This window comes from Pteropus alecto, unplaced genomic scaffold (assembly GCF_000325575.1).
Source record: "Pteropus alecto unplaced genomic scaffold, ASM32557v1 scaffold86, whole genome shotgun sequence".
Lineage (NCBI taxonomy): Eukaryota > Metazoa > Chordata > Mammalia > Chiroptera > Pteropodidae > Pteropus > Pteropus alecto.
Genome location: NW_006442109.1, coordinates 17,407,718 through 17,424,357, shown reverse-complemented (window position 1 = coordinate 17,424,357; position 16,640 = coordinate 17,407,718). Strand labels below are relative to the sequence as shown.

The 16,640-nt window shown below is 34.0% G+C and overlaps 1 protein-coding gene across 6 annotated transcripts in view; it reads right to left on the bottom strand.

The window, feature by feature from the left end:
- NEDD4 (neural precursor cell expressed, developmentally down-regulated 4, E3 ubiquitin protein ligase) overlaps window positions 1–16,640 on the bottom strand; it is a 96,559-nt gene that overhangs the window by 15,180 nt on the left and 64,739 nt on the right. For 4 of the 6 annotated variants that reach the window (XM_006920336.3, XM_025038737.1, XM_025038736.1 and 1 more), the window contains 9 exons: window positions 16,097–16,147; window positions 14,633–14,694; window positions 12,213–12,315; window positions 7,386–7,552; window positions 5,397–5,514; window positions 5,138–5,305; window positions 4,459–4,524; window positions 1,833–1,952; window positions 389–589 (listed from right to left, as the gene is read on the bottom strand). In XM_006920336.3, the coding sequence (XP_006920398.1) occupies window positions 389–589; window positions 1,833–1,952; window positions 4,459–4,524; window positions 5,138–5,305; window positions 5,397–5,514; window positions 7,386–7,552; window positions 12,213–12,315; window positions 14,633–14,694; window positions 16,097–16,147 (1,056 nt within the window). The remainder of the gene's footprint in view (window positions 1–388; window positions 590–1,832; window positions 1,953–4,458; window positions 4,525–5,137; window positions 5,306–5,396; window positions 5,515–7,385; window positions 7,553–12,212; window positions 12,316–14,632; window positions 14,695–16,096; window positions 16,148–16,640) is intronic. The other 2 variants (XM_015595997.2, XM_025038735.1) reach the window with 2 other exon arrangements.

Below are 16,640 nucleotides of genomic sequence, written 5' to 3'. Positions count from 1 at the left end.
CAGCCAAAAAACTTTAAGCCTTACCTTAAAAGTACTAGCCTCACAAGGATTTTTGGATATTAAATGAGATATGGATTCAAAAGTACTTTGGAATTATAAAGACCCATATAAAGATAAAGAATTATTAGTAAATATCTTCCTAAGCATTTATGATAGTGAGTTAAAAACTGGAAATAGGAAATAAATGTCTATATGACAAGCCCCAAAATATTAAAAACATCCACAAACATCTGAATAGAAATAACGCTGTTAAGAATTCAACATAGCTTTAAATGAATACTAGGAAATGTAGGTTATACTAATGTACACTTAAAGATTACAAAGAACTATCCATAAGAGGTTATTATTGTTATTGTTATGAATTTAAACTGGAGAGTATTAAAGTTACCCAGGTGGTGGTTTTGGTGTTGTGGTCAATAAAGAAAGGCCTCCCATTTGGTGCATGCCGGACTTCCCAGCCTTTAGGAAGGAATCCTTGCTCCATCTCAGATGGCTGGGTCACCTGCTGTGCTGAATCACTTGTGGGAACCTGTGGTTGAGGGCTTGTAGAACTCTGGCTTGATGGCTGCTGACTGGTCTCCAATGTGGCCTAGCACATTAATTAAATCATGTCGTAATGTTTTATAGAGAACACACAAATAGCCATGGTTATAAAGCTAACTTAACCTGCAGACAGAATACACACTTATAAATAGCATAAACATCAGAGGCTCATTTTTCTAATAAGGTGTTTGTCAAACTTAAAAAAATATAGTTATAACTTCTCAGCTAATTCTTGAGCAGTAAGATGCTGGTTAACAAAGTTTTTGTGGGTACATGTGACTGAGGAGGCTTGGTCCGTGGGCCTGGGCCCCAGCTACAGGAGAAACCACAGAAGGAGATTGTCTCTGCTTCCTCAAAAGATTCATAGAATGAGAAATTCCCCATATACAGAAGTGGGTTTAAATGCTATGTAGACAAAATGAATGGCGAATATACATTTATAGAAATGGATAACTGGAATGTAATAAATTCACCTGATGAAATATTAGGTAGTAGTTAAAAGAAATACACTGGACCTACATATATAAAAAAATATGGATAGTGTTTAAAACAATATTGAGCAAAAAAGATTTAGAATTCTACAATATAACACCTTTGCAAAATTTGAAACACATGGACATAAACAATATTTTGCATTGTTTAGCTCTCTGTGTAAGTATATAAAACAAACTCAACATGGTGGTTCCCTCTGGGCAGTGGGACCAAGTGCTTGGCTAAAAGGAATTTCATTTTATCTGTAAGATTTTATTTTTAAAAATAAAATGTTTATAAACAAATATGGTAATTTGTTAATGGTAGTAAATTCTGGGTGTTAAATGGGTATTTGCTCTATTATTCTCTGTACTTTTCAGTGTTAAAAAATTTCCCAATAAGAGAAATGGTGACAAAATAAACATTTTCTTAAATACTTACAAAGAAATATTATAAAAATACTCGCTGTTGCCAAGGAGAAAGTGCCATGAACACAAATTAATAGATACAAAACACTAAAAGTAGCTTTTAGCAAAACAATGGTCTTAACCATTCAAATTAAAAAATTACCCCCCAATTGACTAGATCGTTGACTTTGTCCTCTTATTCCCAATTAGACTTGTTTTACATAATAAGTGGTAATTCATGCACAGGAGAGATCTGCAGGAAATAGCAGACACTTAGCACCGATGTCAGAAAATAATTTGAAGATGCTAGGAGCATCCAGTATATACCACAAAGTGATGTAATAGCTTCCACAGAAATATGATCATTCAAATTATGTAAGAAAACAAGTTAATGGATAGATCGCAAGGTACCTGTATAGTGGGCTTTGTCCACGTAGTAGTTCTGGAATTGTGATCTACATAATATGGTCTTCCTCTTTCATCTTGTTTTTCTTCCCAACCTGGTGGTAATCCAGATGAAGTAGGCAACAGCTAAAGTAAAGAATAACAGGAGAATTAAATATTAATAAGAATCTTTTTAAAAAGACAACTCTTTTTCTCTGCTAGCTCTCTTTAAAATGAAACATGTTTTAAATCATATTTTAAAGTGTACAAAATAAAGTATATGGCAGTTCACTTAAGAAAACCAGAACAGACAATAATGATGAGAGTGAAAACACTAGTAAAACATGACAGTAATAACAACCATATTCTAAATGCTATAACATAGATCATGTCATTTAACATCCACACAGCTCTTAATGAGATAATTGCTATTATTGTCCCTTTTTACTTACAAGGAAATTTAAGCTTAAAAAATTGAATTAATTTCTTAATAGATACTTTGTTGGTGTGGAGTTGAGATTCGAGCCCAGGAAGTCTAACTAGAGAAATTATCGCCCATGCATGCCAATTCAAAAGTTACCCCTGCTTTGTTTCTGTAAGAGCCAGGGTGGTGCTGTTTTTATTGTTTATTATTAATGAACAAAGAGGACTGGTTATTTCCAGGTTTATTTAAAATAGCCCAGATCTGGCCTTCCTTTTGTCTTTTGAACCAGATTCTTCGAGGCTTGGCCTATATTACACATAAAAACTTTCACCACTATTCTGTTCACTAGATACATGGTTCTCTAGACATGTAGGAGGTAAATGTACCTTGCTGACAGTTATCATGAGCCGTTAGTCTACAAAACAATGGAATTCAAAGTTGCCTAGCTTTACAAATGTCCAACAGCTGGTGAGAAAATTAAATGTAGTAGATATATCTTCACGATGGAATACTGTGAACTACTGAAATATGCAATGATATGGATAAAGCTCAAAAGCATCATAGTAAGTGAAAGAAGCCAGACGTAGAAGACTACATACTGTATGATTCCACTTATATGGAGTTTCTAGAAAAGGCAAAATTGCAGCAATAGCAGATGAGTGGCTGAGAATAGGTGTTGGGATTGAGGGAACTTTTTTGGGTGATAAAAGGGTTCTTAAACTTGATTGTGGTGATGTTTGTACAGCTAAATAAATTTACTAAAACTCATTTGCTCACTAAATGGTATGTGAATTATAACTCAAGAAAGCTATATATAAAAAAAAGACTTTAATCAATTTATGGACACAAAAAAGGCATGGAAATAGCTTTTCCAGTGCATAAAATATAAATCATTTCTAGATTCTGTTGCTCATCTGGTAAATTTAAATTGTTTCTTGGATGAATGCTTGTCAGCCAATCAGAAATTCAACAATTTCATTGTATGGAGGACATTACAAAGTGCAGTGGGAGAAATACCATGGAATTCCCTTAAGCAGGCTCCAGTCTAAAGCAGAAGGCCAGATAAGTGGCGATAAGTGAGAGTAAGGCTGGTGAGGTCAGTCTTTTGTGGCATCCACCCTCTTGTTGATGGTCAATATTGAGTAGGCTAATTGCACAGGTGGGTGCCCCACTCCTTCCTCAGCACAGGGTCTGTGTCCCTCTCGGTGTAGGGCCACCATTTTAGACAAATGAGTCACTCTTGGGTTGAGGAATTTTGAGCCTCTGCACTCCTTTGTTGAAACTTCCATAAAAGTAAAAACGATCCCATTTTTCAAAATTAATATATAGACTATCACTCAAAATGACACGTGGTTGGTGGGGAAAAAGTAAGGAGGCCATTCTAAGGAAATGGAATGGGCACAGACTCGGAAGAGGGAGTGAATTCGGATATGGGAACAGCATTTGGAAGAAAGAGCACACGGGAATGACAGCAGCAGGAGGCATCTGTGGGCGGATAAAGAGAAAGGTAAGCTCAAGGGGCTGGGAGCCTGAGAGTTTTCATTTGGTTTTAAAAAACATGTAGAGGCCATGCAAGGAAGAGAGAAACTCAAAGTAATGACTGTTGAGTCAGGAAGATGGGGGTTAGGAGACCAAAAGGGAGTCAACGGTCCAGACATGAAGTTAGTTGTTAAGTTCTCTGATCCGTTCAGGGCCATGGTTGAGAAGGCTATTGTTGAGGAAGTAGAAGGCCTCTGCTGACTAGCAGATGTGAGACTGAGGGAGGAGAGGGAAGGGGAACTAATCAACTTCAACCTGGACACCGAGTCTGCTGACACCAGTGCACACCTGGCTGAGGGACCAAACCCTGACACAACTCTTCATGCATGGGGCAGAAATGGCCAAGTACAGTGAAAAGACAGCTGGACACCATAAGCCTGAACTGTATGTGGCCTCCAGCAGACCTCCAGCCAGTACAGCCCTTCAAGTGACAAGCCCAGATGTCATCTACAGTCACTAGCACTCGGAGACTTGGCTTAATTACTGTGGGAGAGGCCATTCTTCCAGTTTGGTCTTTAAAGGGACAATCTACCCAATTTACTCTCTCCCCTGCACCTAATACCCCAGAACCTAGATTCTTTGCTGGACTGATACGCTGCTAGGCAGTCAAACGTCGTATTCAGTTTTTTTTTACAAAGTTGCTGAGATTTATGTTTTTATTGATGATTGTGGGGAGAAGATAAAACTCACCACAGGAAGTGCAGGCTGTTCCTCAAAAGTATAGGCTTGTAAGCTGCCTCTTCTGCCGGAATGATTCTTATTTTAAAAAAAGAATGATAACTTTAGGTCTTAAATTCGTCTTTGAATGGCAGATAACATAGTGGGGGTAGACAGGATGGAGCAGAAGAAAGAACGCTAGTTAGGAAGTGATCGTGGAGACTGTGAATGAAAGCATGCAGCTGCTCTTGACATCACCCTAGGTGGTGCTCCTGGCAGTGGGCTCGCTCGCTGAAGGGAACTGACATAATGGATATTTGGACTCCAATGACCATTTGGATTATCCAAGACTCTGCTCCATACTATTAGTGGGAATAGTTCAAAAATGACCATGCTGTGAAATCCCAAAGTCTCTAACACATTACTATATGCCATTTAAGACAAAGTTTTTCTTATCACAAGAACAAAATTTTGTAAATATATGAGGTAATGGATGTTAAGTAGACTTATTGTGGTGGTTGTTTTGCAATATATACATATATCAAATGATTATGTTGTACAACTTAAACTAACATAATGTTAAATGTCAATTATATCTCAATAAACTTGGGTTGGAGGGAAGACAAAATTTTATGTAAAAGTTAGATACCAAATGGAATAGCATACATAATATAAAATCCTGAAGCTACAACAAAATCTAAGAGCATCTTACTGAGCTGGATACTGGCTGGCCGGTGGCTGAATTTCCACAAACAGTGAGTAAGGCATTCAACTCTTCTGCAAGACGAGGGTGAACATCCAAGCTGTTTGATGGTGGAGGTGATGGGAAGGCCTGATTGCTATACACGGTGCCTTCATCTTCTCTTATGATTTCCCAGTTCTAAAATGAACAGAATAAGCTCAAGCCACACATATTTTAATCTATGGCTATCACATGCATCTAGCTACGAAAAAAAGTAAATTATTTTTACCTCGGAAGACTCTCGGTTGTCAACACTTTCTGTTTCCTCAGATATCTGCCGCCTGGTGGTAAATGCACGTTGTGCTTGCAGTTGAATGTTACCATTCTCAGCATCTGTTAGGCTGTCTCTATATTAGAAGTATAAAAACTATCACCCATGTCCGAAGAGAGTTAAAATGATAATCAAATATTCTGTCATCATTTAAAAAATACCTATATTAGATCGGAATTTATTGTTTTTGGCCAAAGCCTATTTCAATATGCATAAATTAAATTGTAGGCACATTAGTACCTTCAGAATACCTTATGGAGTTAAAGATTTTGTGAAAGTGTGTAACATGTTTGACTCAGATAGTTTAGTTCATCACTGTGCTTGAGAGAGTGGCTGACACATATGGGTACTCAAAAATATTTGTTGAATGAATGAATATCTGAGAATTTCACAAAAAAATTCATTATATTATTAATTTGTCACGTTATTACTAGCATAAAATCTAAAGCAGTTTGAGAAAATTCATAAAAAGGAAACTTTTAAAGAGTTGCATATATATCTTCATGAATCAGTAACATTTTCTAGAATTGACCTTAAGCCAAGAGTAGAAGGCAGAATGACAGTGTAAGGACACTACAATTAAAAACTTAATATACAACAAATTAAATGGCATCTGTTTTTGATCATATATAGTAATGGTCCTAGTGTGAAAAAGGATAATAAGAATGGTATGTCTGGGTTTAGGAAAGGCACGGGGCTATCAAACGTCATTTCCACTGTACTTTTCCTAAATTATCCCAGTCACTTATTAGTGATATTATTCTAGTTATTTGCATTTATTATAACCAGACCATCAGACCAAGAATTTTGTACAAATACTTAATAATAAAATTATTGTTAATTTATTTAATGCCATATAAGCCCAGGATAGTGAGAGGACCAGTTCTTATTATATTATTGCTGGAGAAAACATAATTTGACAGATGATTCTAGAAAGGCTTCAGATTTCTCCCCTATGAGTTCTTGATTTTGGCTAGCTGAAAACAACAACTATAGTGAAAGAAATGTGACTCTGCTCACGTCAGGCTTGCCATATAACTGAGTTACGCAATACAATTTTGCAGAATTTTAATGTCTTCAGTTTTGCAATCCGTATGTTATTCTGCAGAGATCAATGCCTCTGTGCCATGGATCACTGATTTGTTCTGGTAGGATTTGAGAACAGGAAATACTTATGAAAGGGCTTGGGCTATATCAGATATAAAATACCAAAGCTAAAAATTAGAAGGTTAATGGACAAATAAGAAAAAATTTAAGTCTGCATCAAAAATCAGAAGACTAAAGAAAGACTTCATAAGATTATAAGAAAAAAGAAGTGGAGAGATATTTGATAACAAATATGAATAATGGGAGAATTTGTAAATATATATTCACAAATACAGTCTGATGATAAAAAAAAAATGTCACTGAGGAGATGTAGATTAGAAGAGCCTGAAGGTTATTCTGTCCTTGATCTGTGTATGTTGGAAATTCTGTATACATTGATCAGATTGGCAAATGGTGTTTTACAAAAGATCCCTGTTATTGACTCCTTTATATTTTACAAATAATTTATATTTTAAAAATAATGTACTATAGAAATTGATATTTTATTATATTTTAGTAACGAACTATAAAACATCTCCAAGATTTTCTAAATCTGTCTGAAGAGACAAATGTACCCTTTGTGGCTACATAAAATTAAAAACATACATAATTGACAATTTATTAAAATAAGCAGTTAGAAGAGTAGGATTTGTAACTCAAATAATTTTGAATATTATCAAATTATTTTTAAAAAGAAACAGCTATGATAGCATTTTTAAGCCTTGGGTCATAAAAATCCTGATATTCTTGCAGTTTATGGATTCCTATACTATTGTGAATGCATTTGAGAAAAGACTTTAAAATGAAAGTTAGTGGTCAAAATGTAGTCAGATGACAAATGTGCAAGCCACCAGCACATACTGAGGGGTTGGTCTTTTCCACTGTGTTCTTCTAGATTCATGGTTTACATAGTAGGTCCTTCCAAGAATATCCTGTCTCTCTTCCCATCCTGGAGGTAGAGGAGAAGGTTCTTGTTGCTGCTGCAAATGGCAAGCAGCATCTGGTTGGTCCAAAACAACCCAGCCAGGCTGAAAAACAGAATGGTAACAATTATGCTTGTGCTTGATTTTTTTAACCTTATAAATTATGAGGAAATTTCAAAAGTGATTTAGCATATCCAGTTCCAAAAATTATACAAAGATAAAATAAGCACATTGTCAACTTTTAAGAGCATAATATGAATATTTTATGATAAGAAAGACTTTTTTGGAAAATGAAAACATTTAAATTTTGCTTGAAACTTTTACAAATCTTCAAAAGAGTTTTAAAACATATCTAACAGATAAAAAAAAAAGGACAGAACAAACTTTTAAACAAACAATGATGGAAAGTACTGAGAAATTGAAAAGCACAGTTTAAACTGGTGTAACCTAAGGTTTTTCTCTAAATTATAAGCAAATGGATGAAGGGCAGGTGGGGTCTTGTCCTCTTGGGTATGGCCTTCCCACAAAGAAAGCACCTTGGATAGAGTGGAAATCGATAATGACCTGAGACCTAAAAAAATCATTAGGTGAAGGTGGAAGAGGATGATATGGAAGGGCAAATAATTTAGAAATAATTGCTACAGTGAACTAATGACTGAAAAGTCATTATGATTCTCTGATCTGACTTTTCTTGTTCTCCTCTGGCCTAAAGGAAAGCATTTTGGTCAAGTCAGAAAGCAGCCAAAGAAAGAAAGTTTTGTTTTGTTATGTTTTGTTTTGCTTTAAATGCTAGGAAGACACTGGAAATTTCCTCTGAGACTAGTGAGGGTGTACATATTATAAAGCCTAAGCTAGGTAGTTAGAGTAAGGAATTAATTGAAAAGTGTAACGAGTTAATGACATGCCTTTATAAAAACCTTAAAACAGAAAAAGAAATAGGTAAAAGTTTTACTAAATACTGGAATGGTTAGGAAAAAATAAATACACTAGTAAAGAAAACTTAAACTTCTCCTAAAGGGACAGAAGAGAAGACCTGAATGAATGACGAGACTTAATATAATTTTGGCTAGGAAGACTCAATTTCACAAAGGTGTCAATTCTGCCCAAGTTAATTTAAAGTTGCCAAGATTCTGATAAAACTACAGTATAGATTTATTAAATAATGAGACATGGCAAATTTCAAGTTCATAGATATTAACCCTACCAGATAAAATGTATTATCGCCGCAATAATTAAAGCTGTGTGGCACTGGAGCATGTACAGACAGACAGTTCAATATGATAGATTAGAAAGCCCAGGAAAAGACTCGAACTTTAGTATATGATAAAGACATTTCAAATTTGTAGGAAAATAGGCAAATTATCAGAAAATAATAAAAATTTAATTTAGATTGTTACCTCATACTTTATACCAGGATGTTATAGATGGAGCAATATTTTAATGTTAAAAGTCAAACCAAAATGTATTAGAATAAACCTGGGGAGATTTTAAACATTTATGCAAAGAATGGGGAAGCCATTAAGTATGACACCAAACCCAGAATGCATAAAGAGAAGACTGACAAATTTGATTACAAACTCCCTAAATTTGTATATGGCAAAACTACTAAATCAAAGTGGGGGAGGGGGGAAGGACAAACTGGGCAATATATTTGGTGCTATGATAATAGACAAAAAATAATTTCCTTAATATATACAGAGGTGTTTTTTTATTTTTCCCTAGGCACTAGGAAACCTGCACTGAAGGACTGTTTTGTGCCAGTCAGTGGATGGCTTAGAAGATAGAAAAGAATTCTTCTATATCAGAAGTCTGGATATAAAAATAAAAGATGGGTGAGAAGAGCTTGGAAAGAAAGGAATATGTTCTGGCAGTAGGGATTTCTACAGCAAAGTTGACCTCTTCTGGCTAGCCCTGGAGTGGGGCTTACATATAGCCTGAGGCAGAACAGAAGGTGAGGGACAAGCGGGAAGGAAGAGAATTATTCTGGGAAAAGGAGAGTGGGTGGGGAGTAACACTGACTCCCTTTCTTTCTTACTCTTCTTTAATTTTTCCTTTTAATCCCTTCTATGGAAACTGATATCTCTTTAATTTTACTTCTTTTTAATGCCCAAATTTCATTCTGTTCCTTCCCTCTATCCTCTTACTTTTTCTCTCTATTTATGTTTACTTTCCTTCTCCTTTCCTTCCCTTTAAATGATAATATAGCATCTATATACCTAAAAATTAGTCTTGTATATATTGAATCAGATTTTACTTCTCCAGTTTCAATTTCAAAAGCATGTAAGTCGATGTAAATTGAATCTCTATATTTCACTATCAAAAAAAACCCCTAACAATGATTATTTGTTAAATATGGTCATTGGTTGTTTTTCTGCAGATTAATGAAATTTATTAATAAAAAGGTCCTCACTGATGCTTTAAAGAATTGTAAAAATATACAGAGCTAGGAATATGGTACCAGAAAATATTTCTTTAAAATCTCCTTAAAGATTTCTCTCTTAAAGTTCTATTTATTGAATTTGTTATCCAAGTAAATCCAAGAAGGAGGGGAAACTAATTTAATTAAGAACCTTTTAAAAAATCTATCTCAAGTTTGAAGAAGTACAGTTGTACATTCTAACACTGTTTAGAAAGACTGAGTTTTTATTTTTTGTACATAATGACTCCCTATTAAGCATGTATCCACTAATATTCTTCACAGAATATCAGTGAATGTTACTTAATTACTAACCTCAAAGCTAATATGCAAGTGCCCACAATTTAATGGAGTCAGAGAGTCAGAAAAAAGCATTCAGAGCTACAACAACATTAGATGTTAATCTTGTAAAATACATACAACTAAATCAAAAGTTGCAAGGAATAAAAAAATCGAATGTTATCTAATTATCTATTATAACCATACTTTATCGTACTAAGGAATCCAAAGTACCTAAGAGTGATTCTCTTATGAAAATTACAATGGTTTTCTTTAAATAGAATTGTGTATATTCAGTCACAAACTAGATGTCAAAAGCAAGACTTTTCTGTCATTAGCTACACAGAATATAAATAAGCACAGATTCGTGTGTTTGAATTCCTAGGGCCTTTCATAAATAAACTACTACACGCTTACATCTACTGAAATTATAAGGTGCATTCTGAGGGAATTCAAACATTGAGACATGAGACCACAAAATGAAGCGAAGCAGCTCTACCCACAGAAACTGAACTGTGAATAAGGTACCTGTGATACTGCGTGTGGGCAAAACTTGGAGCAGGTTACTAAATAATAAAATGCTGTTAATTTTTTTTAAGTTACTATATAAAGAATTTTCTTTCTTTACAGCAGACATCCTTCATTTCAAACAGAATTTGATTATGCAAGATACCTTGTGCACCAAAATGCCAGATAGAGAAACTTTCGCCCAATAAATATCTAAAAAAATTTAAAACGATTATTATATGTTAAATCAGAAAAAAACAAAAAACAAAACAGAGGTAATCAAATAAACTAATGTAGACGTAAGGGAGGATACCGAATTCTTTGATGGCCAAACTAAGGGCTAACTGTATACTTCGAGTCAAAGAAAAAAAGTTCTTTCCTTCGATTATTATAGATTCCCCCTCAAAGTAAAATCTCATTAGTGCATGTAAAAAATTCCCAGAAAGTTCTGTTGCAAAAAAGCACTGCTTGTTCTCAAGCTTTCTTTCTCAAGGTGGGTAGTGGGCTTGTGAGATAGAGCCCAGCCCTTAGGAAGGTTCCTCAGCTTCACAGCTCTTCTGGAGACCTAACCAGACAAAGAGGTATGGCTGTTGAGGGAGACACATAAACAAAAAAACCTCGGAAGCAAACTGGTGCTGATACACTGTGTGCTTTCAGTAAACATTGTTGAGTAAGATGCTACCTTTTGATGATAATGATCCTTCAGTGGGAATCTCAAGGGGCGGGTATGTTTTGTCCCCTTTTCAAATCTTTCTGCTGCAAGAAACCCTAGAGCTCATTTGGCACAACCCTGTCCTCTGCCAGTGAAGAACCGGAAGTTCCAAGTTCAACTCACACAGAGTCATTCGGCTGGCTAGTGGCAGCAGTGGCAACTAGGATTCCAGGCTCCAAATCTCCCTCCAATTCTGTTCCAAATACATTGTCTCTGCCTCTTCTTCACTCACCCCAGAAGCATGTAGTTCTGCCCAAATACTTGACTTGGACTTCCTCTTATCCTTAACACCCATAAAAGATGTTAAATTCTATTTGCCCCAAATGAATGTGGCTTTTTACTAGATCACTTGTATTCTCTCCCCTGCCTTCTCATTCCCTTCCTTCCCCATGAATCTTCCACCCCAACCATGATAGGAAAAGTAACAGGAATTACATTTCATAAAAGAGCTCCTAATTAGTAGTCTCCTCAAAATTTCTATGTTTTTAACTTACAAATACTAAATTATGTTCTTACTTTAATGAATGAAAACATGACACGGTTTAAGAAAATGCAAAAACTAGAAACAGTTAATGACTTAATTACAATAAATGATTTTATTTACAAATATTGTATTCTCTATTCCCTAACCTTTAAGAATGCCATTAATAATGGTCATTCATTCTATAGAAATATCCTTAGAGGAAAGAAATGTTTAATAAATGCTTGGGTAAAAAAAAAAAAATCCAGGTAAATAATTTTTATTGCACATATTAACTCCATTAAATAAAATCATTTTTTTCTTCACAGTATAGTAAAATAAGAAATTAGATATTTTCTTTCAGTTTAACCAAATGTTTATAAAATCTCACCTCTAATTCCTCAGTCTGTTCTGCGTTATCTTCTTCTGAGCCACTGGTTTTAGGTAAATAAGTCATTTTTAATCTCAGATAACCTTTAACTCTTGATTTGTGACTGTAGAAAAGAAAATAATTATTCACAAAACTTTCGCACTAGGAAGAAAAGCATTCGTTTAAGAAGAATTTATTGAGCATCTACTGACTACTAGAGGATCCTCAAAGACAAATTCCAGTGCAGAAAACACTTAGGAAAAGGAATAGATGGTGGAGAAAATGGAACATACGTAAGTAAATAATTGTTGAAAGATAAGTAAGCTATTAAGAAAGTTTAAGTGAAAGATCAGAGAGAATTTGAAAGAGAAGTTGGCATTTGAGTTGGGACTAGAAGATTGGGAAGGATTTTGATCTGTGGCAGTGAAGGGAAAGGCACATGAGTAAAGAAAAGAGCAAAAAGAAGGAAACAGATGGGAAACCCAGAGAACAATTAAGGAAATGGCAGGAGTTTGGCTGGATTACAGGGTACGTAAAGGAGGTGGAGATGGTCTAGATGATGAGGTCCAGGTAAAACAAGGGAACCTGAAATTTTATTTTGCATACTCTCTGAAGCCAGAGAATTTGGGGGATAGGGGAAGGAAACCTCAGAGATGTGCTTTCAGGACACTAATTTACCCTTATGGTATAGGATGATAAAAATGTGGAGAGCAAATCCTGATAACTGTATGGAACCCCACAATCTTTGACAGCTGTTTGAATCTGTCATACATTAATTTATCTAATGTATTTTCATAGTGTATCACCTCTTTGAATAATGAGTTATCTAAGCTAAAGGCTGCTGCCCATTATATTAATATTAAAAATTTTTAAATCTGTCTTTTTTAAGCTTCTAACTTACAACTTAATTCCATTGTCCCCATTAATTCTAACTTACAACTTAATTCCATTGTTCCCATTAATTCTAGCATCCCACCTTTCTATATATAATGATGTAACCAATTAGCCTTTGTCTTTCTAGACAAGAGTCCTAATCCTTTCATTCTGTCTCCAAGAAATACTTATTCCCTCCATGCTTCCCCTAATCTTTTTAGTTGCTTTTTGTGTACAGTTCTCATGGATTTGGAGTGTACCTTTCCTGTGTGGTCAATAAAATCCCTGATGCTTAATTCCAAGGTCACTAATGGTGGCCATCTTCGTATTTGAGGGAGTGTGAAGAACACTCCCTTAAAAAACAAGTCTGACTTGTTGCTATAAAAGATTGATACTTGCGCTGATAATGTTTTATAGAAGGATTTCTCCACAGTGATATTTTTCATGTTTTTTGGTTTAGACTTAATGGGGCTAAAACAAAAAAATCTAGGAACGTAATACATTTTTAACCTGAATAAAGTTCTTTCTGCACTTGTAGTAATATCCAGTACAGACAGAAGATGTAAATTGTTCCAGTGTTTAAAGATAAAGATACTAGAAACATTTGACAAATTGAAAAGCAGGCTACTAGGGCAATCGAATAAGAGAAGAAATATCTATTTAGTTATTCTTGGTATGCAGATGTCCCAATTAGTCTAAAATTAAAGGAAGAAAAGAGATTTATATTTCAAGACTTCTACAGAAATTAAATATGTGACTTCTCTTAGAGAAAATAAATATTAATAGTTGGAGGACACTGCCCCTTTTGTTTTGTTTTAATATTTATATTTACAGAGTAGTTTTTAAAAATAACTTTTAAATGAAAAAATTGCTAAGTTCTCATAGTATGCATTTCAAATGCATTTATTAGTTTTATAAACAAGACAAATACTGTTTTCACAGATGTCCTTCCTCTGCTTTACTTTGACCTTTTGTCATTAAATCCACACACAGGTCTTGACTAGATTTCACTTGAGTATGTGGTACAGAAGATCAAAAGGAATTTTATTTATAGCTTAAACTTTAGAATTTTGACAAAATTCAAGTAATTTAGTTTAGGAAAATAAAATTATGGGTTTTAAATTCTGGTCTTTACTCATGTTATTTTCTCTAAATATTTGAGTTTCCAGAAGTACCTTTTTAAATTAAAGTATGCAAAAAGTAGTTAGGTTTTTCTGAAATTGGTTTTGTGCATGTCAAGTTGGATATTAGTTTTACTGAATCAATGTTCTTGACTTTTTCTAAAGCATAGTATGATGAAATTACATATACTTTAAAATATGAAATCAATATGAAATGACAAATTTCAGCCTTCTAGTCTGATAAATATTAGGGGGACAAATCTTTCCCAAAGTGGTGTGATCACTTTACTTTGTAATCAGACATACAATAAAGCTTTAAAAAAATAATGTAATATTTAGCAGTAGCTTATTAACAAAGGTTTAACCTTGAATTTCTAAAGAGGCTACTATATGTATAAACAAGAAATTTTTAAAAATTTAATATGTTATCATTTTACATATACTGACCTTCTTGGGTGAAGAACAAAATCTTTAAATGTATACGGTCTCTCCATTCTTGGATTTTCTGTCTAGAATAAAACAATGGGTTTTCAAGATATATCTATAACATCAAAAGTATATTTTTCAAGGGTACTCATGAACTATGATCTCAGGCATAACTGAAGTTAGAAGTGAGAAAAAAGTAGCTTTAGATTAAATGGTTACAACTGACAGTGCTTTCACTTTCCTACACCATAGGAACTGCAACCATCATCACACTCAGTCTAAAACTAGCTGAGCAGGTATGTCGTGGAGCCAAAAGTAGAATAGGAAGTGAAAAAAAAAGTAGAGTGGTTAGTGGAATATGCACAATGTCAGCAGGCTGGCATGGTTAGAGCAACAAAGACAATTCCAGGAGAACAGAAAAGTAAACAGCCTGCAAAGTAAAACTGGATTAAATATATTATTAAAAGCTTGCAATCTCTGAAGACTGTAGAGAACCAATAAATATCTCAACAGACTGATATAATAAAGTATTACTTCTCTTTCTTATCAAGTTCAGCAGCTTTTTATTTTTATTATCCTTTACTTTTCTGCTACATTTTGAATTGTTAACTACCCATTCAGTCATAAAACTCTTAAATTCTCATGACATTATTATACTTGGTTCTTTTCCTGTCTCTCCTTGTCCATCTTCTCTTTCTACTCTGACAGACTCACTATGACTAAGGTTCAGGGTTTGGCCTTTGGTGCTTTCATCTCTCTTATATGGACAACCCACCATTCTTAGAGATTCTGCTGTTACCTTGATAGTGATAACTCAGTCCTTTCAGTCCCTTTTCTCTACACAATTTATTTTCATATCTCTGTCAGCTGACCACTTTAGGCTTTCATTTTTCCTGTTTTCTATTGAAATTCAATATGGCAAAAAATAAAGATATTGTTATTTCAAAACAAAAGGACTTTTCCTCCTAACTTTTTTACTTGAGACAAACCCTTATCTCCCAAGTTCAACTTGTATTATCTTTACTTTTTGCTTTTTTTTTTCAACCCCAATGTCAGAAACCTGCTCCAATATAGTTTTACTATAAAATGTCTCCTGAACCTGTTTTATTCCATTACTATATGCTTGGTCCAGATTCAGTTTCATACTTATATTGTTATAAACTATCTTAGTTTCCTTCTGTGGCATAGGCTTTCTCATTCTAATTATTCAGCAGACTATTTCCAAATTGATCTTTCTCAAACAATGCTTTCATGATGTGAACAAATTTTAGTGGCTCTAATTCTTACGTGGCTTAATGTAAGGAGATCTTGAAGACAAAGTTAAAATAGAAAATTGAGATGAATTTTCAGAAAATATACTCAAGAAATAATAGCTGTATATATTTTAGAAATCAAATATTTATATTAACTATATTATGTATTTATAAATATTTATTAAAATAAAAAATAAACATAAAAAGTAAAATCATGAACATCTATACTAACTGGTAATGGATAAAGAGGAACATCCACTTGACCTAGGAAATCATCTCTTGTCTATAAGAGAAAAAAGAAAAAATAAGATTAGTAATATACTCAATCATTTTAGAAAATTTTGATGAGCTATTATTATCATTCATAAAAAATGTGGATTTTTTTTTGTTTAATCCTATACAATATCAACAGAATATAAAAAAGTAACATGGTATAACTTCTGGTAATGGCAGAATAAAGTATATTAGACTGATTTTTTGCAGATAATAATTATATACGCTAAAAAATATTAAACTATTTGAAAGCACCACAGAGTGATCAAAAGCAAACAGAAACTAGAGGGGAGTCAATCTTGAAAGGAGGAACTGTTCTAGATTAGGAATCATATGGCTTTTCGCCTAGTAATACTCTATAGTTCATATGGTGAAATGATTAGAACTTAAGTAGAAATGTGCAATCTTGCTTGATGGAGGAATCAGAAGACGTAGTTTAAGGTTAACAGTATAAGTAGAAAGTGAGGGGGACACGGAGTCCCTCCAAATATATATATATATAT